The 24833-nt window shown below is 47.0% G+C and overlaps 1 protein-coding gene across 3 annotated transcripts; it reads right to left on the bottom strand.

The window, feature by feature from the left end:
* Window positions 1-844: 844 nt before the first annotated feature.
* LOC149320417 (uncharacterized) lies at window positions 845-23101 on the bottom strand. Of its 3 annotated transcripts, XM_089501916.1 has the most exons (5): window positions 22552-23101; window positions 8184-8280; window positions 7501-7711; window positions 6505-6625; window positions 845-4480 (listed from the first exon to the last, which is right to left on the bottom strand). In XM_089501916.1, the coding sequence occupies exons 3-5, from the start codon at window positions 7513-7515 to the stop codon at window positions 3429-3431; spliced, it is 1188 nt and encodes a 395-aa protein (XP_089358042.1). In that variant the 5' UTR covers window positions 7516-7711; window positions 8184-8280; window positions 22552-23101; the 3' UTR covers window positions 845-3428. The 3 variants fall into 3 exon arrangements, with proteins under 3 accessions (XP_089358042.1, XP_089358039.1, XP_089358044.1); XM_089501913.1 differs by lacking the exon at window positions 22552-23101 and having other exon boundaries at window positions 8184-9280; XM_089501918.1 differs by lacking the exons at window positions 6505-6625; window positions 22552-23101 and having other exon boundaries at window positions 8184-9280.
* Between the last annotated feature and the right edge of the window lie 1732 nt (window positions 23102-24833).

Here is a 24833-nt window from a genome sequence, read left to right on the forward strand (position 1 = left end):
CAAAAAACTAAAACAAGTTCCCTTTGGCTGGTAGTTTGTATTCACCCCTATGGGTTCTTGGTCTGGCAGCCCTTCTGATGTCTGAGCTGGAGTAACCTTTGGTCTAGGTGCTTCAGCTCATCTTCCAGGAAGTGGGGTTCACACATCCTTTTTGCATAGTTTACCAGTGTTTTTATTGTGCTTCTTTTTTGTCCTGGAGGATGGTTGGAGTTCTTGTGTAGGCATCTGTCCGTGTGTGTAGGTTTCCTGTATACTGTGTGGTCCAACTGTTGGTTCAGTTTGCAGAGGACTAGGACAACCAAAAATGGCAATGTTCCTTCCTTTTCTTTTTCCATCGTGAATTGGATGTTTGTGTGGATGTTGTTCAGATGGTTCAATAAGACGGTCGGCTCTTCTTCTCCATGGTTCCAAATGGTGATAGAAGGTTAAGAGGTGATATGATAGCCCTGCTTATGTATTCTATGTAACTAGAATTATTTTTCTTCATTAAACAACGTAATTGCTGCTGGTGCCCAGTTCGACACATCTCTCCAGGCCAGAAAAGGAGAACAGGTGGAAGGACTTTCTTCTTTAGCTCCCTTGGCGAGGAGGAGAGACCCAGTGGGTGGAGAAGGAGAGGAAAAGATAAGGAGGGAACATTGGAGGCAGGAGCACCCTAACTTGTCCTTTGGGGGGCAGAGGGAGCTGCCATTATGTCCTAGCTGGGAAGGGTCCCAGTTCCTATAGCCCTCTTTGAAAACGGAACCCCTTCTCCTGCCTTAGCCATCTTGGGCAGCCAAAAAACACAATGGTCCAAACAACTCAAAGTTTTGTTGAATAATCATATAATTGCAAGATACTTTAAAATCATATGCTTTGAAGCAAAATTATGGCCTATGTTTGCTGCAGCTGTATAGTATTGACCTGCTGTCAGACTTAGACTACAATGCTATGCTGGAGCATTTTGTCGTTGGAGTCTTAGCTGCTTGTGAGTCTGTCATATATACACAGCAACAACAGACATTACAAAAATACTATCAAAGGGGACAATACTTGGCAGACCATAACTCCACGTATGAACCAGCCCAGGCTCTGCAATCCTCAGGAGACGACTTTCTCTCTGTCCCACCACCATCACAAGCACAGTTGGTGGCAACACAAGACAGGGCCTTTGCTGTGGCTGCCCCTAGACTGTGGAACTCTCTGCCCAGGGAGGCCAGAATGTCTCCTTCCTTGTTATGCTTCCACCAGCAGGCTAAGACCTACCTGTTTAGACAGGCTTTTAAAACAGAAGGTGTTGTATTGCTTTAAAGTATTTTATCATTTTTATCTTTTTATTTTTTAATTTTTTAATAATAATCTTTGTTAAAGTTTAAAATATTTACACCCACAGATTATTGCTTTTTCATAATCTTTCATATACATTCCTTTGAATCGCCCCCTCCCCCCTGATCAGTTTCAGTAAATATCTTCTTAACGGCTAATCAAAATTATTTCTCTCTATAAACATAATGTAACTGTAACTACGATCAACATTTGTACTTTTTAAAACTCTTAATCATCTACTAAGACTGCATCCAAACATTAAGCTTTCTTCGTTATTTCATATCCTTACTGCTATATTACAATATTATTATTTAAACTTGGAAAGTAGAAATGCCAAAGGTTGAGATTACTTAAGGTGTTATATTATATCTTCCATCTGTCTTTGCAATATTTTAACAATGGGTCCCAGATTTCTTTTGACTCTTCATATTTTTCCTTTAAAGCCATAGTTATCCTATCCATTTCTACTATTTCCAACAATTTACAAAGCCATGTGTCCACTGTGGGAACTTCAGAGTTTCTCCAGACTTTAGCTAATGACATTCTTGCAATAGTTATCAAATACAATATTGGTTTTAGATACTGTCTAACTTCTTTACTATCCACCATATTCAATAAAAACAGCTCCAGTTCCAACTTTAGTTCAGTTTGGTATATCTTTTGTATAGTTTCCTTGATCCTACACCAGAAAGTTTGTACCTTAGGGCAAGTCCACCACATGTGGTAAAAAGAGCCAATCTTCTCATTACATCTCCAACATATACCTGTATTGTTTTATTAAATTTTCTTTTATATCCATGCATAGTGTGAACTTTAGATCTTTTCCCCAGGCTTTTTCCCATCTTTCCAAATTTATTGGGTGTCCTATGTTTTTTTGCCCAGCTAATCATGTACGATTTGATTCTTTCCTCTTCCAATTCCAATTTAAGGCATAATTTATAAATTTTTGAAATCAGTCCTTTCCTCTTACCGCCCCTAATAATCACATCTAATTCAGTTTCTTTCCTGCTCACACCTGGTTGTTTATTATCCAGCCTATATCGTTCACTTAGTTGTAAATATGAGAACCATTGTAGTTTAATACCATTTTCTTCTACTTCTTCTTTTGTTTTCATTAAAATTTTTCCCTTCTCTGTTTTTAAAATTTCTTTATACCTTAGCCAATTTCTTCTCTCTTTTCCTGTTCTTTTTAATAAAGCTTAGTGTGGGGACACCCAATCTGGGATAGACCTGTATATTTTCTCCTTGTATTAGGTTAATTAGGTTAAACCCTTCTAAATTTAGTAGATTCTGATTTTCTAAATGTATCCATTCCCAAATCCAATCTATGCAGCATGCGTGATAATATAATTTGAGATCGGGTAAACCTAATCCTCTCCTCTCCTTACTATCTGTTAATGATGACCACTTTATTCCTGCTTCTTTATTTGTCCAAATAAATTTCAATATATCTTTTTTCCATTGTCCAAATATTAGGCCGTTTCTAATTACTGGTAAATTTTGAAATAGAAAAATTATTTTGGGAAGTACACTCATTTTAAACAATGCAATCCTACCCAACCAAGATATTTGTAATTTCGACCAAGTTTCCAAATTTTTCTTCATTTCTTGCCAAATTTTGCTATAACTGTTATCAAAGAGATCACTATTTTTATTTGTTATGTATATTCCTAAATATTTGACTTTTTTTCTGAATTTGTATTTCCGTTTTTATTCGTAGATTTTCTTGTTTCGTTTTTCCCAAATTACATGTCACCATTGCAGATTTGGACTTATTTATTTTGAAGCCCGCACATTCCCCAAAAACCTCAACCAACTGAAGGGCTTTTTCCACATTTATCAAAGGGTTTTCCACTATTATAACCAGATCGTCTGCATATGCTTTTATTCTATATTGCTTTAAAGTTCATGTTCATTTTTAGCTTTTTAAATGTGTTTTATTCTTTTACTATGTAATAATTTAATTCTATTTTATTGTACACTTTTTGCATGCTTTTAATTGTATTTTTTTTAAATGTTGTGAGCTGCCTGAGTCCCAGTTTTGGGGAAAGGGCAGGATATAAATAAATAATACTTTTATGAGACAGAATATAGAAGCATGATCTCTCCAAACAAAAAGTATTTTAGATTTCTGCTTTCTCTCTGGCATGGACATTCTGATGCCTTAGAAGGCATGAATTCTGAACAAAACATTTCCCACAAAGATGACATCTGTATGGTTTTTCTCCTGTATGGACTCTCTGATGAATCTCCCGGTCTGAATTGCGAGCAAAACATTTCCCACACTGCTGGCACTGGTACGGTTTGTCTCCTGTGTGGGCTCTCTGGTGAGTCACAAGATCTGACTTGTGAGAAAAACACTTCCCACAATGCTGGCACAGGTATGGTTTCTCTCCTGTGTGAATTCTGTGATGAGTCACAATGTTTGACTTGTAAGCAAAGCATTTCCCACACTGCAGGCATTTGTATGGTTTCTCTCCCGTGTGGACTCTCTGATGTGCCAAAAGATTTGAACCTTGAGCAAAACATTTCTCACACTTCTGGCATTTGTATGGTTTCTCTCCTGTGTGGGCAGTCTGATGAGCCACAAGGGTTGACTTCTGAGCAAAACACTTTCCACATTGCTGACATTTGAATGGTTTTTCTCCTGTATGAATTCTCTGATGAGTCAGAAGGACTGACCTCTGAGTAAAGCAATCTCCACAATGATGACATTGATGTGGTTTCTCTCCTGTGTGGGCTCTGTGATGTCTCAAAAGGACTGAGTTGTCAGCAAAACATTTCCCACAATGCTGGCATCTGTATGGCTTCTCTCCTGTGTGGGCTCTCTGATGAGTGACAAGGACCGACTTGTGAGTAAAATATTTTCCACATTCTTGGCATCTGTATGCTTTCTCTGCTTTGTGCACTCTCTGGTAATTCTGAAGGTACAAATCTCCAGTAGTATGCTTTTTGGGCACTTCACAATTAAAATTATTTCCAATATGGGTTCTCTTGTGAAGACTAAGCTCCATCATTTGGGTAAAACATTTCCCACACATAGTACATTTGTACAGATCCTTGGTGGTATCATATTCTTCTTTCATGTGAATCTGCAGATGTTTGGCATGAACTAGTTTATGACCAAAACACTTCCACCTCTTCATACATATATTTGTTTTCCACCAGTTATCTCCTGTAAAGAAGAAGAACAGACAGTTCAGAGTTCAGACATAAAAGACCTCTGAGAGCAACCATGGAGCTAAGTAAGCTCAATTTTTTGAAGTAAAAGAGGAGAAAGAGGAGATACTGTGTCCCTTTCCCCCTTTTCAAAGATATTAGTCACAACTGCCAAATGGAACCCCCTGACAGGTCTGAAAACAAAGACCTGAGCTGGTTCACACTAGTTTCCATAGGCCTGATACAGACAGGCCAAAATAAAGCTGCTTCGAGTCACTTTGGAGGTATGCTGTTTAAATGATACATGCATCCCAAGAGTCCAGAAGTCACACCAAAAGTCCTAAGGACTGGAGTGCAGCTTTGGTGCAGCTTCCAGACTCTTAGGATGCATGCATCATTGAAACACCATACCTCCAAAGTGACCTGAAGCAGCTTTATTTTGGCCTGTCTGTATAGGGCCATAAACTACTTGTTAAAATTTGTTGGTTTTTCAGATACCTCTCAACATGCAAGGAACCAACTGTGTGTGCATCTGAGTGTTTGTGTGTGTGTGTGTGTGTGAGAGAGAGAGAGAGAGAGAGAGAGAGAGAGAGAGAGAGAGAGAGAGAGAGAAAACAGGATAGCAGAAGAAAAAGGATACAAGAATGAGATACTGCAGGTAAAATGTTGGACTAGTGTACATAGGCATGAGGACAGGTGGTCAAGTTAGAGAAGTGGAGAGCAATCCACTAACTCTGAAGGACCAAGGATGGGGGGAAACAAAAGCTGGAAATGTGAGTCAGTTCATTTTCAGAAATTTGCAACTGAATAAATGTGTTAAAACTGAAAATGGGGGTAGGGTGGGTACCATTTCTCTTGTGGAGGGTGAACATACATTTCTTCTTGACCCAGCCAATTTTGCTTGTCTGCACATATGCTTATCCTCATCAGGAGTTTGGGTATACGCATACAACTACACATTTGGACAAAACCCCAGAACCAATAGTTAATTACCTTGAGTACCACTGGACCTGGGGCCCAACAGCTACCTGGGAGACCATTGTTTTCTGGACCTATTGTGGTACAGTGCTAGCCTCTGACAGAAACTGAAATATGAAGTAGAAGCTTTAATGTAAGCTGCTTTGAATCTCTTTTTGATAGATAGGCAGGATAATAAATACAGTGGGCCCTTTCCACCTGCATGAGTTTGGTTACAGGGGGCCCTGCAGATGGGGAAAAACATGGGATCACAAACCCATATTAATCAGTGGATGGTGGCATCTGTGTGCATGTATCAGCACACCTGCAGGTGCATGCCACCACTGGCTAATATGGGGCAGGGTAATTCACGGGAGCTCCAATCTACAAATGCCTAGCCCACTGATATGACAGGCTTCCTGTAAATAAAATATGCTGAGCAAGGAGGCTGGACTGAGGAAAGTCACCCAGGAGCTTCATGGCTGGGCTGGGAGTGTGACTCAGACTTGGCTAAGAATAAGTGCTCTATAGAGGCCCTAAGACAGGGATAGGCAATTGTTGAGGATTAGGGAACTACACCGGACTCTCAGTAGATCTCAAAGGTACTCTAAGGAATTCTAATTGTGTGTGTGTGTGTGTGTGTGTGTGTGTGTGTGTGTGTGTGTATATATATATATATATATATATATATTGCGCATAAATATTCCAGTTTTGCCAGTGTTGGACCCTCTCTGAGCCATTTTAAAGCTGGGAAGGACTTTTTCCCAAGAGGCATCTGAGGTGTATCTTGGTCAAAAGAAGGCCTCAAAATTTGGCAAAATTGTTTTGGTATGTATCAAGGGGCATTTTGAGGCAGAATATTAGCTGTCATGGTTCCTTTCTATGGAATCCTAGGATTGGCAGTTTAGGGAGGGTTACTGGGAATTCTCAACTGCAAAGTTCTAGTCCCCCACTAAACTACAAATCCCAAGATTCCACAGGATGCTGCCATTCCAATTAATGTGGAATCATAAGCACTATGATGGGGTAGTATGAAAGGACACTCCATCTCCATTGTAAGGAAAATGGGTTCAAGTTCCTTACCCAGGGAGGACACATTCTCATAGTTCTCCATCATGACCTTCTCATACAAAGATCTTTGGTTCCAATCCAACAGATTCCATTCCGCCTCTGAGAAATACACAGCCACATCCCCAAAGGTTACCTGCAACAGAACACAGCCCTCATCCACAGAGTGACTTATCAATAGTGGAGAAAAACACAGGGTGCATCCCAAACATTGTTTGGTTGCTTCAGAATAACAATAGAGTGGAACATGTTTGAATATTCCCCCAACTCTTTTCCTTGACTCCCTGGATCTTGGAGAATAGGGCATGAAGGAAAATACAAGATTACAACTTGGACTCCTGATGACAAGATTCCTTGCATGGGGGGGCGGGGGGGGGGGGCGGGGTGCATTTTATTAAGAATGTAGAAGCTCTTCCACACAGGTGTTCCCAATCTTCCTGGCATATGTTTAGGGCAGCATCACCCAATTCGAAAATGTTTTAGATTTCTATTTAGTCAAGTTCTTTTAGGACATAAGACAGAGAACACCACAAGAGCCTCCTCCCATCCTTGAAAAAAAAATTAAGACCTACAAATTAAATCATTAGGAATTGCTTCCTTTCATTATGGCTCAAAACCAGCTGACTGAGCCAGGTGCCTCCCTCCACCAAAATGATGGACCAACCCTGACTAAACATCACAGGGTCAATGCTAACAAAGGGCATAAGACAACTGCTCCTTACAGGCCTGAGGGACACTCTGAGGGGTCACCATTGGGAGAAAGCCCAGTCCAATCATTCCTGGCCCTGATTAGCTGGGAGGGAAAGCAAGGGTAAGATGCCACTGATCAACTGAGGCACTGCAAAATAGAAGATGACCACTGACCACTCATTGCATCCCAGATTGACAAATGAGTCAGTTCATGGGGAGCTGAATTGAATCCTTCTGCCCTTGGTATTAAGCATTTGCAGTCCTCTGCTGCAGGTCCCTCCCAATGCCTCCATCACAAAGAAGGATGGTGTAAATGCTAACCTGTTCCAAGGCCATCTTTCCTGCAGTTTCTTCTATGGCTGAGGAATTCAGTGTAGATTAACTTCTCTTCCTACATTTGAAGGCCAAGCAGGCCCGTTTTGGACCTATGTACAGCTGCAGAAAGTATTTTACATGTGCAAACAGACGATTTCTGTAGCCCACCAAAAAGACAACTAAGTGGCTCTTAGAGCAAATCAAGTCTGAAATTTTCCTAGAAGACAAAAGAAGAAAAAATGGTGTTATCACACTTTGGACATATTGTGACTCATTGGAAAGATGAGGATGGTCAGTAATGTGGAAGGCAGCAGCAAAAGAGAAAGTGCATGCTACAGGTAGATTGACTCAGGAAGTCAAACTAGAGTTTACAAACCCTAACTGAGTCCATAAATAACATTGTCTCTTGGAGATCTCTCATTCACAGAGTTGCTCTGGGTTGAAGCCAGTCTTAGCAGCACAGAACAATAGCAAAAGTCTCTTTTGCTAGGTTCCTTCTTTCTCAGTTAGGGAGAAAAACTCCAAACCCCTCCAGCTGGGACTACTCATAAGGTTTAGTCCTAACTCAAGGGCGGGGAACCTGTGACCCTCCACATGTTGGTGTACTACAACTCCCAGCCCAAAGAAAAGAAAATGTATACAGTGAAGAAAATAACAATAACAAGTACATTTCATGGGATCGGACTTACGACTTTGGGGCTGCAGTACTGGCATTTAACTACTGCACCACCAGGGCTCCTGGTGCCGAGACAGAACCGTCCTTCTTTCATGTTTCACAGGCAGTCACTGTGAGGAATGTGGAAAGAGCGTCAGCACCTGGGGTGGTCTTCATTTACTTTAAAAAATCCTTATGTATTCACACACACACCCTGCCAAGAGCCATTACTGTCTCTCGGCCCATCCCAAAAGAGGTCTGAGTACCAAGTGGGACTTCATTTATCCAGTCAAAGTATTTTAATCTGGGATCCTCTTTGCAAGCCCTGCCAGGGATACAGAGAACAGAGAGATTGATGCCTTTGGCCCCACTTTGTCCTCCAAGAGTTAGCTAGGCAGGAGACTCAGCTTTCTAGAAAGGAGGAAATGTTAACATGGGGGGAAGGGGGGGGAGTATAGAAGCAGTATGATCTGTCTCTATTTCCAGAAGGAAAAGATGGGTATCCTTTTAATTTCCTTGGTGTAGAAGAGAAGATGGAAGCGGGGGGGGGGGGGAGTAAGGGGACAAGAAGAAAGGGTGAAACACCGCAAATGGATTTGTTTAGAGCAGAGAAGCAGGAGGTCTTTCACCCTTCAGTACCATGGCTTTTTTGGGGAGGGGTGTCTGATGGAGGGAGCCACATGGGGTTTATGGGATGGGGGGACTGAAGAATGAAGCAGGGAAGAGAGCTCCTTCACTTGAAAAGAGCTTGCTATGATTTGCTTTTAACAATCTTCTGCTGTCTCTTAATACATTTTGTTATGATGCATCCATATTCTTTTCATCAGCATCGAGAGAGAGAGAGAGAGAGAAAGAGAGAGAGATGATCTATTGATGCAGCCTAAAATTGCATTGGCCTTTTTAGCTGCCGTGTTGCACTGTTGACTCATGTTCATCTTGTGGTCTACTTGGACTCCTAGATCCCTTTCACACGTAATTTCATTCAGCCAGGTGCTCCCCATCCTATATCTGTGCATTTCATTTTTCCACCCTAAGTGCAGTACCTTACATTTCTCCCTGTGGAAGAAGAAAGCTTTGGCCCAGCTTTCTACTCCTCCACCCTCCAGCAGCCTCGTCCTTTCTTTTCCCTCCAACAAGAAAAGTAAGACCCCCAAACCAGGCCAGGCCAGACATGTCTCCCCCCCCCCCCCCCCGCCAAGCAAGGAAGCGTATTACCTTATTGCCTCCCTGCTCCCTCTCTAGACTTCCTCTCCCCGCCAAGGAAATTCGGAAAAACCCAAATCCTCCCCACCGGAAATAAGATAGAAGGGTCCATCCCTCTTCTCATTAACCCTCAACAAGACTTCCGGCCTTTCTAAGAAGGAGAACTTGCAGCTAAGAGGAATGGGCGGAAGAAGGTGCCTCTTTCACAGAACCATAGAGTTGGCAGATACACCAAGGGACATCAAGTCCAACCTCATTCTTCCAGAGAACCATAGAGACGGAAGAGACCCCAAGGGACATCCAGTCCATCCTCATTCATTCATAGAACCATAGAGACGGAAGAGACCCCAAGGGCCATCCAGTCCATCCTCATTCATTCATAGAACCATAGAGACGGAAGAGACCCCAAGGGACATCCAGTCCATCCTCATTCTTCCAGAGAACCATAGAGACGGAAGAGACCCCAAGGGACATCCAGTCCATCCTCATTCTTCCAGAGAACCATAGAGACGTAAGAGACCCCAAGGGACATCCAGTCCATGCTCATTCTTCCAGAGAACCATAGAGACGGAAGAGACCCCAAGGGACATCCAGTCCATCCTCATTCTTCCAGAGAACCATAGAGACGAAAGAGACCCCAAGGGACATCCAGTCCATCCTCATTCATTCATAGAACCATAGAGACGGAAGAGACCCCAAGGGACATCCAGTCCATCCTCATTCATTCATAGAACCATAGAGACGGAAGAGACCCCAAGGGACATCAAGTCCATCCTCATTCATTCATAGAACCATAGAGACGGAAGAGACCCCAAGGGCCATCCAGTCCATCCTCATTCATTCATAGAACCATAGAGACGGAAGAGACCCCAAGGGACATCAAGTCCATCCTCATTCATTCATAGAACCATAGAGACGGAAGAGACCCCAAGGGACATCAAGTCCATCCTCATTCATTCATAGAACCATAGAGACGGAAGAGACCCCAAGGGCCATCCAGTCCATCCTCATTCTTCCAGAGAACCATAGAGACGGAAGAGACCCCAAGGGACATCAAGTCCATCCTCATTCATTCATAGAACCATAGAGACGGAAGAGACCCCAAGGGACATCCAGTCCATCCTCATTCTTCCAGAGAACCATAGAGACGGAAGAGACCCCAAGGGACATCCAGTCCATCCTCATTCATTCATAGAACCATAGAGACGGAAGAGACCCCAAGGGCCATCCAGTCCATCCTCATTCATTCATAGAACCATAGAGACGGAAGAGACCCCAAGGGCCATCCAGTCCATCCTCATTCTTCCAGAGAACCATAGAGATGGAAGAGACCCCAAAGGACATCAAGTCCATCCTCATTCATTCATAGAACCATAGAGACGGAAGAGACCCCAAGAGACATCCAGTCCATCCTCATTCTTCCAGAGAACCATAGAGACGGAAGAGACCCCAAGGGACATCCAGTCCATCCTCATTCATTCATAGAACCATAGAGATGGAAGAAACCCCAAGGGACATCCAGTCCATCCTCATTCTTCCAGACAACCATAGAGACGGAAGAGACCCCAAGGGACATCAAGTCCATCCTCATTCATTCATAGAACCATAGAGACGGAAGAGACCCCAAGGGACATCCAGTCCATCCTCATTCATTCATAGAACCATAGAGACGGAAGAGACCCCAAGGGACATCCAGTCCATCCTCATTCATTCATAGAACCATAGAGACGGAAGAGACCCAAGGGACATCCAGTCCATCCTCATTCATTCATAGAACCATAGAGACGGAAGAGACCCCAAGGGACATCCAGTCCATCCTCATTCATTCATAGAACCATAGAGACGAAACAGACCCCAAGGGACATCCAGTCCATCCTCATTCATTCATAGAACCATAGAGACGGAAGAGACACCAAGGGCCATCCAGTCCATCCTCATTCATTCATAGAACCATAGAGACGGAAGAGACAACCAAGGGACATCCAGTCCATCCTCATTCATTCATAGAACCATAGAGACGGAAGAGACCCCAAGGGAAATCAAGTCCATCCTCATTCTTCCAGAGAACCATAGAGACGGAAGAGACCCCAAGGGACATCCAGTCCATCCTCATTCATTCATAGAACCATAGAGACGGAAGGGACCCCAAGGGACATCCAGTCCATCCTCATTCATTCATAGAACCATAGAGACGGAAGGGACCCCAAGGGACATCCAGTCCATCCTCATTCATTCATAGAACCATAGAGACGGAAGGGACCCCAAGGGACATCCAGTCCATCCTCATTCATTCATAGAACCATATTATTATTATTATTATTAACCTTTATTTATGAAGCGCTGTAAATTTACACAGCGCTGTACATGCAATCTTTTTAGTTAGACGGTTCCCTGCCCTCAGGCTTACAATCTAAAAAGACATGACACAGAGGGGGAAGGGAGTGGTGACGGGAAAGGGTAAGAGGTCCAGCAGTTCCTCTCAACCTCCGAGGCCTGGACCAAGGCAGATGGACAGGAGGGAGGGTTTGGCTTCAAAATGGAAGGTTAATCATTATCCAGGGAAAATACATACTCACAAGTAGGATAATACATATACAGTACATAGCAATACAGTCAACAACAGAACATCAGATAGTAAGCAACAATTATGCGATGTCTGGGAAGGCTTCTCTGAACAGGATGGTTTTCAACTCCGTTATCCAGTCCATCCTCATTCATTCATAGAACCATAGAGACGGAAGGGACCCCAAGGGCCATCCAGTCCATCCTCATTCTTCCAGAGAACCATAGAGACGGAAGGGACGCCAAGGGCCATCCAGTCCATCCTCATTCTTCCAGAGAACCATAGAGACGGAAGGGACCCCAAGGGCCATCCAGTCCATCCTCATTCTTCCAGAGAACCATAGAGACGGAAGGGACCCCAAGGGACATCCAGTCCATCCTCATTCTTCCAGAGAACCATAGAGACGGAAGGGACCCCAAGGGACATCCAGTCCATCCTCATTCTTCCAGAGAACCATAGAGACGGAAGGGACCCCAAGGGACATCCAGTCCATCCTCATTCATTCAGAGAACCATAGAGACGGAAGGGACCCCAAGGGCCATCCAGTCCATCCTCATTCTTCCAGAGAACCATAGAGACGGAAGGGACCCCAAGGGACATCCAGTCCATCCTCATTCATTCAGAGAACCATAGAGACGGAAGGGACCCCAAGGGACATCCAGTCCATCCTCATTCATTCAGAGAACCATAGAGACGGAAGGGACCCCAAGGGACATCCAGTCCATCCTCATTCTTCCAGAGAACCATAGAGACGGAAGGGACCCCAAGGGACAACAGGCCATCCTCATTCATTCAGAGAACCATAGAGACGGAAGGGACCCCAAGGGACATCCAGTCCATCCTCATTCTTCCAGAGAACCATAGAGACGGAAGGGACCCCAAGGGACATCCAGTCCATCCTCATTCTTCCAGAGAACCATAGAGACGGAAGGGACCCCAAGGGACATCCAGTCCATCCTCATTCATTCAGAGAACCATAGAGACGGAAGGGACCCCAAGGGCCATCCAGTCCATCCTCATTCATTCAGAGAACCATAGAGACGGAAGGGACCCCAAGGGCCATCCAGTCCATCCTCATTCATTCAGAGAACCATAGAGACGGAAGGGACCCCAAGGGCCATCCAGTCCATCCTCATTCATTCAGAGAACCATAGAGACGGAAGGGACCCCAAGGGACATCCAGTCCATCCTCATTCATTCAGAGAACCATAGAGACGGAAGGGACCCCAAGGGCCATCCAGTCCATCCTCATTCATTCAGAGAACCATAGAGACGGAAGGGACCCCAAGGGCCATCCAGTCCATCCTCATTCATTCAGAGAACCATAGAGACGGAAGGGACCCCAAGGGACATCCAGTCCATCCTCATTCATTCATAGAACCATAGAGACGGAAGGGACCCCAAGGGACATCCAGTCCATCCTCATTCTTCCAGAGAACCATAGAGACGGAAGGGACCCCAAGGGCCATCCAGTCCATCCTCATTCTTCCAGAGAACCATAGAGACGGAAGGGACCCCAAGGGACATCCAGTCCATCCTCATTCTTCCAGAGAACCATAGAGACGGAAGGGACCCCAAGGGCCATCCAGTCCATCCTCATTCATTCATAGAACCATAGAGACGGAAGGGACCCCAAGGGCCATCCAGTCCATCCTCATTCATTCATAGAACCATAGAGACGGAAGGGACCCCAACGGACATCCAGTCCATCCTCATGGTTCCAGAGAACCATAGAGACGGAAGGGACCCCAAGGGACATCCAGTCCATCCTCATTCATTCATAGAACCATAGAGACGGAAGGGACCCCAAGGGACATCCAGTCCATCCTCATTCATTCATAGAACCATAGAGACGGAAGGGACCCCAAGGGACATCCAGTCCATCCTCATTCTTCCAGAGAACCATAGAGACGGAAGGGACCCCAAGGGCCATCCAGTCCATCCTCATTCATTCAGAGAACCATAGAGACGGAAGGGACCCCAAGGGCCATCCAGTCCATCCTCATTCTTCCAGAGAACCATAGAGACGGAAGGGACCCCAAGGGCCATCCAGTCCATCCTCATTCATTCAGAGAACCATAGAGACGGAAGGGACCCCAAGGGACATCCAGTCCATCCTCATTCATTCAGAGAACCATAGAGACGGAAGGGACCCCAAGGGACATCCAGTCCATCCTCATTCATTCAGAGAACCATAGAGACGGAAGGGACCCCAAGGGACATCCAGTCCATCCTCATTCATTCAGAGAACCATAGAGACGGAAGGGACCCCAAGGGACATCCAGTCCATCCTCATTCATTCAGAGAACCATAGAGACGGAAGGGACCCCAAGGGAGATCCAGTCCATCCTCATTCATTCAGAGAACCATAGAGACGGAAGGGACCCCAAGGGACATCCAGTCCATCCTCATTCTTCCAGAGAACCATAGAGACGGAAGGGACCCCAAGGGACATCCAGTCCATCCTCATTCTTCCAGAGAACCATAGAGACGGAAGGGACCCCAAGGGCCATCCAGTCCATCCTCATTCATCCAGAGAACCATAGAGACGGAAGGGACCCCAAGGGCCATCCAGTCCATCCTCATTCATCCAGAGAACCATAGAGACGGAAGGGACCCCAAGGGCCATCCAGTCCATCCTCATTCATCCAGAGAACCATAGAGACGGAAGGGACCCCAAGGGACATCCAGTCCATCCTCATTCATTCAGAGAACCATAGGGACGGAAGGGACCCCAAGGGCCATCCAGTCCATCCTCATTCATTCAGAGAACCATAGGGACGGAAGGGACCCCAAGGGACATCCAGTCCATCCTCATTCATTCAGAGAACCATAGGGACGGAAGGGACCCCAAGGGACATCCAGTCCATCCTCATTCATTCATAGAACCATAGAGACGGAAGGGACCCCAAGGGACATCCAGTCCATCCTCATTCATTCAGAGAACCATAGAGACGGAAGGGACCCCAAGGGACATCCAGTCCATCCTCATTCATTCAGAGAACCATAGAGACGGAAGGGACCCCAAGGGACATCCAGTCCATCCTCATTCATTCAGAGAACCATAGAGACGGAAGGGACCCCAAGGGACATCCAGTCCATCCTCATTCTTCCAGAGAACCATAGAGACGGAAGGGACCCCAAGGGACATCCAGTCCATCCTCATTCTTCCAGAGAACCATAGAGACGGAAGGGACCCCAAGGGACATCCAGTCCATCCTCATTCTTCCAGAGAACCATAGAGACGGAAGGGACCCCAAGGGACATCCAGTCCATCCTCATTCATTCATAGAACCATAGAGACGGAAGGGACCCCAAGGGACATCCAGTCCATCCTCATTCTTCCAGAGAACCATAGAGACGGAAGGGACCCCAAGGGACATCCAGTCCATCCTCATTCTTCCAGAGAACCATAGAGACGGAAGGGACCCCAAGGGCCATCCAGTCCATCCTCATTCATTCATAGAACCATAGAGACGGAAGGGACCCCAAGGGCCATCCAGTCCATCCTCATTCATTCATAGAACCATAGAGACGGAAGGGACCCCAAGGGCCATCCAGTCCATCCTCATTCATTCATAGAACCATAGAGACGGAAGGGACCCCAAGGGACATCCAGTCCATCCTCATTCTTCCAGAGAACCATAGAGACGGAAGGGACCCCAAGGGACATCCAGTCCATCCTCATTCATTCATAGAACCATAGAGACGGAAGGGACCCCAAGGGACATCCAGTCCATCCTCATTCATTCATAGAACCATAGAGACGGAAGGGACCCCAAGGGACATCCAGTCCATCCTCATTCATTCATAGAACCATAGAGACGGAAGGGACCCCAAGGGACATCCAGTCCATCCTCATTCATTCATAGAACCATAGAGACGGAAGGGACCCCAAGGGACATCCAGTCCATCCTCATTCATTCATAGAACCATAGAGACGGAAGGGACCCCAAGGGACATCCAGTCCATCCTCATTCATTCATAGAACCATAGAGACGGAAGGGACCCCAAGGGACATCCAGTCCATCCTCATTCATTCATAGAACCATAGAGACGGAAGGGACCCCAAGGGACATCCAGTCCATCCTCATTCATTCATAGAACCATAGAGACGGAAGGGACCCCAAGGGCCATCCAGTCCATCCTCATTCTTCCAGAGAACCATAGAGACGGAAGGGACCCCAAGGGCCATCCAGTCCATCCTCATTCTTCCAGAGAACCATAGAGACGGAAGGGACCCCAAGGGACATCCAGTCCATCCTCATTCATTCAGAGAACCATAGAGACGGATGGGACCCCAAGGGACATCCAGTCCATCCTCATTCATTCAGAGAACCATAGAGACGGAAGGGACCCCAAGGGACATCCAGTCCATCCTCATTCTTCAAGAGAACCATAGAGACGGAAGGGAACCCAAGGGACATCCAGTCCATCCTCATTCATTCAGAGAACCATAGAGACGGAAGGGACCCCAAGGGACATCCAGTCCATCCTCATTCATTCAGAGAACCATAGAGACGGAAGGGACCCCAAGGGACATCCAGTCCATCCTCATTCATTCAGAGAACCATAGAGACGGAAGGGACCCCAAGGGACATCCAGTCCATCCTCATTCTTCCAGAGAACCATAGAGACGGAAGGGACCCCAAGGGACATCCAGTCCATCCTCATTCATTCAGAGAACCATAGAGACGGAAGGGACCCCAAGGGACATCCAGTCCATCCTCATTCTTCCAGAGAACCATAGAGACGGAAGGGACCCCAAGGGCCATCCAGTCCATCCTCATTCTTCCAGAGAACCATAGAGACGGAAGGGACCCCAAGGGACATCCAGTCCATCCTCATTCATTCATAGAACCATAGAGACGGAAGGGACCCCAAGGGACATCCAGTCCATCCTCATTCTTCCAGAGACCCATAGAGACGGAAGGGACCCCAAGGGACATCCAGTCCATCCTCATTCATTCATAGAACCATAGAGACGGAAGGGACCCCAAGGGACATCCAGTCCATCCTCATTCATTCATAGAACCATAGAGACGGAAGGGACCCCAAGGGCCATCCAGTCCATCCTCATTCTTCCAGAGAACCATAGAGACGGAAGGGACCCCAAGGGACATCCAGTCCATCCTCATTCATTCATAGAACCATAGAGACGGAAGGGACCCCAAGGGACATCCAGTCCATCCTCATTCATTCATAGAACCATAGAGACGGAAGGGACCCCAAGGGACATCCAGTCCATCCTCATTCATTCATAGAACCATAGAGACGGAAGGGACCCCAAGGGACATCCAGTCCATCCTCATTCATTCAGAGAACCATAGAGACGGAAGGGACCCCAAGGGACATCCAGTCCATCCTCATTCATTCATAGAACCATAGAGACGGAAGGGACCCCAAGGGACATCCAGTCCATCCTCATTCATTCATAGAACCATAGAGACGGAAGGGACCCCAAGGGACATCCAGTCCATCCTCATTCATTCAGAGAACCATAGAGACGGAAGGGACCCCAAGGGACATCCAGTCCATCCTCATTCATTCAGAGAACCATAGAGACGGAAGGGACCCCAAGGGACATCCAGTCCATCCTCATTCATTCAGAGAACCATAGAGACGGAAGGGACCCCAAGGGACATCCAGTCCATCCTCATTCTTCCAGAGAACCATAGAGACGGAAGGGACCCCAAGGGACATCCAGTCCATCCTCATTCTTCCAGAGAACCATAGAGACGGAAGGGACCCCAAGGGACATCCAGTCCATCCTCATTCTTCCAGAGAACCATAGAGACGGAAGGGACCCCAAGGGACATCCAGTCCATCCTCATTCTTCCAGAGAACCATAGAGACGGAAGGGACCCCAAGGGACATCCAGTCCATCCTCATTCTTCCAGAGAACCATAGAGACGGAAGGGACCCCAAGGGCCATCCAGTCCATCCTCATTCATTCATAGAACCATAGAGACGGAAGGGACCCCAAGGGCCATCCAGTCCATCCTCATTCTTCCAGAGAACCATAGAGACGGAAGGGACCCCAAGGGCCATCCAGTCCATCCTCATTCATTCATAGAACCATAGAGACGGAAGGGACCCCAAGGGACATCCAGTCCATCCTCATTCATTCAGAGAACCATAGAGACGGAAGGGACCCCAAGGGACATCCAGTCCATCCTCATTCATTCAGAGAACCATAGAGACGGAAGGGACCCCAAGGGACATCCAGTCCATCCTCATTCATTCAGAGAACCATAGAGACGGAAGGGACCCCAAGGGACATCCAGTCCATCCTCATTCATTCAGAGAACCATAGAGACGGAAGGGACCCCAAGGGACATCCAGTCCATCCTCATTCATTCAGAGAACCATAGAGACGGAAGGGACCCCAAGGGACATCCAGTCCATCCTCATTCATTCAGAGAACCATAGAGACGGAAGGGACCCCAAGGGACATCCAGTCCATCCTCATTCATTCAGAGAACCATAGAGACGGAAGGGACCCCAAGGGACATCCAGTCCATCCTCATTCATTCATAGAACCATAGAGACGGAAGGGACCCCAAGGGCCATCCAGTCCATCCTCATTCATTCATAGAACCATAGAGACGGAAGGGACCCCAAGGGCCATCCAGTCCATCCTCATTCATTCATAGAACCATAGAGACGGAAGGGACCCCAAGGGACATCCAGTCCATCCTCATTCTTCCAGAGAACCATAGAGACGGAAGGGACCCCAAGGGACATCCAGTCCATCCTCATTCTTCCAGAGAACCATAGAGACGGAAGGGACCCCAAGGGACATCCAGTCCATCCTCATTCATTCAGAGAACCATAGAGACGGAAGGGACCCCAAGGGACATCCAGTCCATCCTCATTCTTCCAGAGAACCATAGAGACGGAAGGGACCCCAAGGGACATCCAGTCCATCCTCATTCTTCCAGAGAACCATAGAGACGGAAGGGACCCCAAGGGACATCCAGTCCATCCTCATTCATTCATAGAACCATAGAGACGGAAGGGACCCCAAGGGCCATCCAGTCCATCCTCATTCTTCCAGAGAACCATAGAGACGGAAGGGACCCCAAGGGACATCCAGTCCATCCTCATTCATTCATAGAACCATAGAGACGGAAGGGACCCCAAGGGACATCCAGTCCATCCTCATTCATTCATAGAACCATAGAGACGGAAGGGACCCCAAGGGACATCCAGTCCATCCTCATTCATTCATAGAACCATAGAGACGGAAGGGACCCCAAGGGACATCCAGTCCATCCTCATTCATTCATAGAACCATAGAGACGGAAGGGACCCCAAGGGACATCCAGTCCATCCTCATTCATTCATAGAACCATAGAGACGGAAGGGACCCCAAGGGACATCCAGTCCATCCTCATTCATTCATAGAACCATAGAGACGGAAGGGACCCCAAGGGCCATCCAGTCCATCCTCATTCATTCATAGAACCATAGAGACGGAAGGGACCCCAAGGGCCATCCAGTCCATCCTCATTCATTCATAGAACCATAGAGACGGAAGGGACCCCAAGGGACATCCAGTCCATCCTCATTCATTCATAGAACCATAGAGACGGAAGGGACCCCAAGGGCCATCCAGTCCATCCTCATTCATTCATAGAACCATAGAGACGGAAGGGACCCCAAGGGCCATCCAGTCCATCCTCATTCATTCATAGAACCATAGAGACGGAAGGGACCCCAAGGGCCATCCAGTCCATCCTCATTCATTCATAGAACCATAGAGACGGAAGGGACCCCAAGGGCCATCCAGTCCATCCTCATTCATTCATAGAACCATAGAGACGGAAGGGACCCCAAGGGCCATCCAGTCCATCCTCATTCATTCATAGAACCATAGAGACGGAAGGGACCCCAAGGGCCATCCAGTCCATCCTCATTCATTCATAGAACCATAGAGACGGAAGGGACCCCAAGGGACATCCAGTCCATCCTCATTCATTCATAGAACCATAGAGACGGAAGGGACCCCAAGGGCCATCCAGTCCATCCTCATTCATTCATAGAACCATAGAGACGGAAGGGACCCCAAGGGCCATCCAGTCCATCCTCATTCATTCATAGAACCATAGAGACGGAAGGGACCCCAAGGGCCATCCAGTCCATCCTCATTCATTCAGAGAACCATAGAGACGGAAGGGACCCCAAGGGACATCCAGTCCATCCTCATTCTTCCAGAGAACCATAGAGACGGAAGGGACCCCAAGGGACATCCAGTCCATCCTCATTCTTCCAGAGAACCATAGAGACGGAAGGGACCCCAAGGGACATCCAGTCCATCCTCATTCATTCATAGAACCATAGAGACGGAAGGGACCCCAAGGGACATCCAGTCCATCCTCATTCTTCCAGAGAACCATAGAGACGGAAGGGACCCCAAGGGACATCCAGTCCATCCTCATTCTTCCAGAGAACCATAGAGACGGAAGGGACCCCAAGGGCCATCCAGTCCATCCTCATTCATTCATAGAACCATAGAGACGGAAGGGACCCCAAGGGACATCCAGTCCATCCTCATTCATTCATAGAACCATAGAGACGGAAGGGACCCCAAGGGCCATCCAGTCCATCCTCATTCATTCATAGAACCATAGAGACGGAAGGGACCCCAAGGGACATCCAGTCCATCCTCATTCTTCCAGAGAACCATAGAGACGGAAGGGACCCCAAGGGACATCCAGTCCATCCTCATTCATTCATAGAACCATAGAGACGGAAGGGACCCCAAGGGACATCCAGTCCATCCTCATTCATTCATAGAACCATAGAGACGGAAGGGACCCCAAGGGACATCCAGTCCATCCTCATTCATTCATAGAACCATAGAGACGGAAGGGACCCCAAGGGACATCCAGTCCATCCTCATTCATTCAGAGAACCATAGAGACGGAAGGGACCCCAAGGGACATCCAGTCCATCCTCATTCATTCATAGAACCATAGAGACGGAAGGGACCCCAAGGGACATCCAGTCCATCCTCATTCATTCATAGAACCATAGAGACGGAAGGGACCCCAAGGGACATCCAGTCCATCCTCATTCATTCATAGAACCATAGAGACGGAAGGGACCCCAAGGGCCATCCAGTCCATCCTCATTCATTCATAGAACCATAGAGACGGAAGGGACCCCAAGGGCCATCCAGTCCATCCTCATTCATTCAGAGAACCATAGAGACGGAAGGGACCCCAAGGGACATCCAGTCCATCCTCATTCATTCAGAGAACCATAGAGACGGAAGGGACCCCAAGGGCCATCCAGTCCATCCTCATTCATTCATAGAACCATAGAGACGGAAGGGACCCCAAGGGCCATCCAGTCCATCCTCATTCATTCATAGAACCATAGAGACGGAAGGGACCCCAAGGGCCATCCAGTCCATCCTCATTCATTCATAGAACCATAGAGACGGAAGGGATCCCAAGGGACATCCAGTCCATCCTCATTCATTCATAGAACCATAGAGACGGAAGGGACCCCAAGGGACATCCAGTCCATCCTCATTCATTCATAGAACCATAGAGACGGAAGGGACCCCAAGGGCCATCCAGTCCATCCTCATTCATTCATAGAACCATAGAGACGGAAGGGACCCCAAGGGACATCCAGTCCATCCTCATTCATTCATAGAACCATAGAGACGGAAGGGACCCCAAGGGCCATCCAGTCCATCCTCATTCATTCATAGAACCATAGAGACGGAAGGGACCCCAAGGGCCATCCAGTCCATCCTCATTCTTCCAGAGAACCATAGAGACGGAAGGGACCCCAAGGGCCATCCAGTCCATCCTCATTCATTCATAGAACCATAGAGACGGAAGGGACCCCAAGGGACATCCAGTCCATCCTCATTCTTCCAGAGAACCATAGAGACGGAAGGGACCCCAAGGGACATCCAGTCCATCCTCATTCATTCAGAGAACCATAGAGACGGAAGGGACCCCAAGGGACATCCAGTCCATCCTCATTCATTCATAGAACCATAGAGACGGAAGGGACCCCAAGGGCCATCCAGTCCATCCTCATTCTTCCAGAGAACCATAGAGACGGAAGGGACCCCAAGGGCCATCCAGTCCATCCTCATTCATTCATAGAACCATAGAGACGGAAGGGACCCCAAGGGACATCCAGTCCATCCTCATCCATGGAGGACATTGTCACCAGCCCCAGAACCCCCAGAGCAGGACAAGGAGGAAAGGGCAGAGGAGGAGCCCTCCCTCAGATGGTGCCCCTGGCCCTCTTCTCTGTGGCAGAGACAACAGTGGAGGGGAGGCAGCAGTGGCGATGCTCCATGCTTCCCTTCTCTTCCCCTGATCCCCCCTCCTCCAAGCCCAGGCCAGGCACAGAGAGGCCGTCTTCTGTCTCCCGAAAGGGGCCCAGCAGCCCAGTGCCCTTTCCTTCTCCCTGGCCTCTTCCTCCCTTTGCCTGCCGCCTCAATGCCTCCTCTCCGCCTCCCTGCCTTTCTCCATCATCATCTCCTTCCTTTGCTTCACTTAGCATCCTCAAATGGAGGAGGTTTTGCAATTCTTCCCAGACTCCTGAGAGAGGATAAAATGTAGGACTCGTCCGAGGCAAAAGGAAGATCTTTGCTTACCCTGCCCTTGGGAGGCAAACCATTGCCTTTCCTCCTCCTCCTGCTCCTCTTGGCTGTTTCCTGCAGGCCCCCAGGAATCCTGGCGGGGATAGGACTCTTCTTAGGCGACCCCCAGATCGGGAACCACTGCTCTATATGTTTTCTTAATGTTGAGCAAGAAGCCTGCTTTGCACTTTCTTCTTTGCCTTTTCGTAGTAACTGCTCCAAGTCTTTGTTTTCTACTAGGAACATGGCGTCATCCAGCTGGCGAAGAGTTTTGATGTTTCTTCCTCTTCACGCCTCCTTCATCTGAGTCTAAATCTGCTCTTCTTATGATATTTTCTGCATACAAGTTGAACAGATGGGGACTCAATACACCTTTCCTTGACCTCTTTGCCAGTTGGAAACCATTCTGTTTCTCCCGATCCTATTCTGACAGTAGCTTCTCATCTAAGTACAGATTCCTCATCTGCACTATCAGATCCAGTGGCACTCCCATCATGTTAAGAGCCATCCATACCTTTTCATGATCTATACACTCAAATGCTCTGCTGCAGTCTGTTAAGCACATAGAGATCTCCCTCCCCCCCCCCCCCCCCCTGATTTGCTTTTCACACTCCAGGCCAAAACACACTGCAGAAATAATCCAGTTTGAGACTGCTTCAACTACCTTAGTTCAATGCTAGGGAATTCTTGGAATGGTGGTTTTGTGAGACATTTAGCCTTCTCTGTCAGAGAGCTCTGGCACCACAACAATAAACTACAATTCCCAGGATTCCATAGCAGTGAGCAGGGCAGCTAAAGCAGTCTCAAACTGGTTTATTTCTGCAAAGTGTTTTGGCCTGGAGTGTGAAAAGTCATCTTAGGTTTGCAGTGTGGTCCCTCTTCTTTTCCTGAACCCTGCTTTCAGGGATGCAATGGGGGGTCAGTTACGTACAATCCTCTGTCCTTCAGTGATTAGTTGATTTCTGTTTCCATGTATAGTTGGAGTCTTTTCTGCAGAATCTTAAGCGTAAGTTTGCTTGTGTGTACCTTTTAGCTAAAGATATAAATTTTACTTTGTGTAGTAATTTGAAAGAAAATATCCTTGGGGGTCTTTAAACAGAGGCTGGATGGCCATCTCTCAGGGATGCTTTGATGATTCTATGATCTATATGCAAGATGATGCAGAGATATAGGATGGGTGACACCTGGCTGAAGGAGAATACGCGTCAAAGGGATCTGGGAGTCCAAGTAGACCACAAGTTGAACATGAGTCAACAGTGCGATGCGGCAGCTAAAAAGGACAATGCAATTTTAGGTTGCATCAGTGGAGTTTATCACACGTGAAAATTGGAACTCCAGTCCAAAGCCATTCCAAAAGGAAGGGGAAGTAGATTAAATTGGAATGCAAGCCAATTCACGTGATTAATTATTACACATGAAGAGCAAAATTGTGCTCATTCCTGAGGCAAAGCGGAGAGAGTGCAAAATAAATGATCACACCAGTACATACCATCTGGATTCAACAATTCGAACTGGCACCCTTGCACATGCTCAGTGGGGCGCTGAACACATCGAGCTTTTACACTTCCAGGGTGAAGAAAGAGGCAACTTCCCATTTCCTGTTTCGCATGAATGCTAGCCTCACGCGAATGATTGCTTTGCATTTCTTCTTCCCTTCTATTTTATTCTACTTCAACAATTTAGCAATGCCCGCAACTCCCACCATGTATGGTCTCAAGTATACATACATGTGTATGTATATATATGGATATGTATATATGTATATATATATGTCTATATATGTACATATACATATACAAACACACACACACACACACACACCCCTCCGTTCTTCTCCTGCCTCCCCTCCACAAGTTCTCCTTCTCAGCTTGACTTCCCCAGGGTTCCTGACACTCTCTCTCTCTCTCACGGAAACCCACCACAGTCACACTTTCTCAGCCTCAGAGGAAGTCCAAATCAAACTCCCCCTACACACACACACACACCTTGACCAGAAAAGCATTGAGTTACCCTCAGCAACAATTCTCCTCCTCACTTTGGCGTCCCTAGGGTTGGCTGTCACACTCTCTCATAGAAACCCAACAGTCACACTCTCTCAGCCTCAGAGGAAGGCCAGGGCAAAGAGCAGCTGCTGTTTCAAATTGTGCCTTCGATATCTCCCTTTTGAGAAACTCCCATCTTGAGCTCCCTCCTAGTTTAGTATTCCTGACCACGGGATCACCCCCAGTAGTTCCCTAAATTTAGTGAAATTAGCTTTCCTAAAGTCTAGAATGTGACTATTATATAGTGGAAAGGAG

The sequence above is a fragment of the Sceloporus occidentalis genome, unplaced genomic scaffold (assembly GCF_023333645.1).
Source record: "Sceloporus occidentalis isolate IW3139 unplaced genomic scaffold, rSceOcc1.0.p SCAF_1, whole genome shotgun sequence".
NCBI lineage: Eukaryota > Metazoa > Chordata > Lepidosauria > Squamata > Phrynosomatidae > Sceloporus > Sceloporus occidentalis.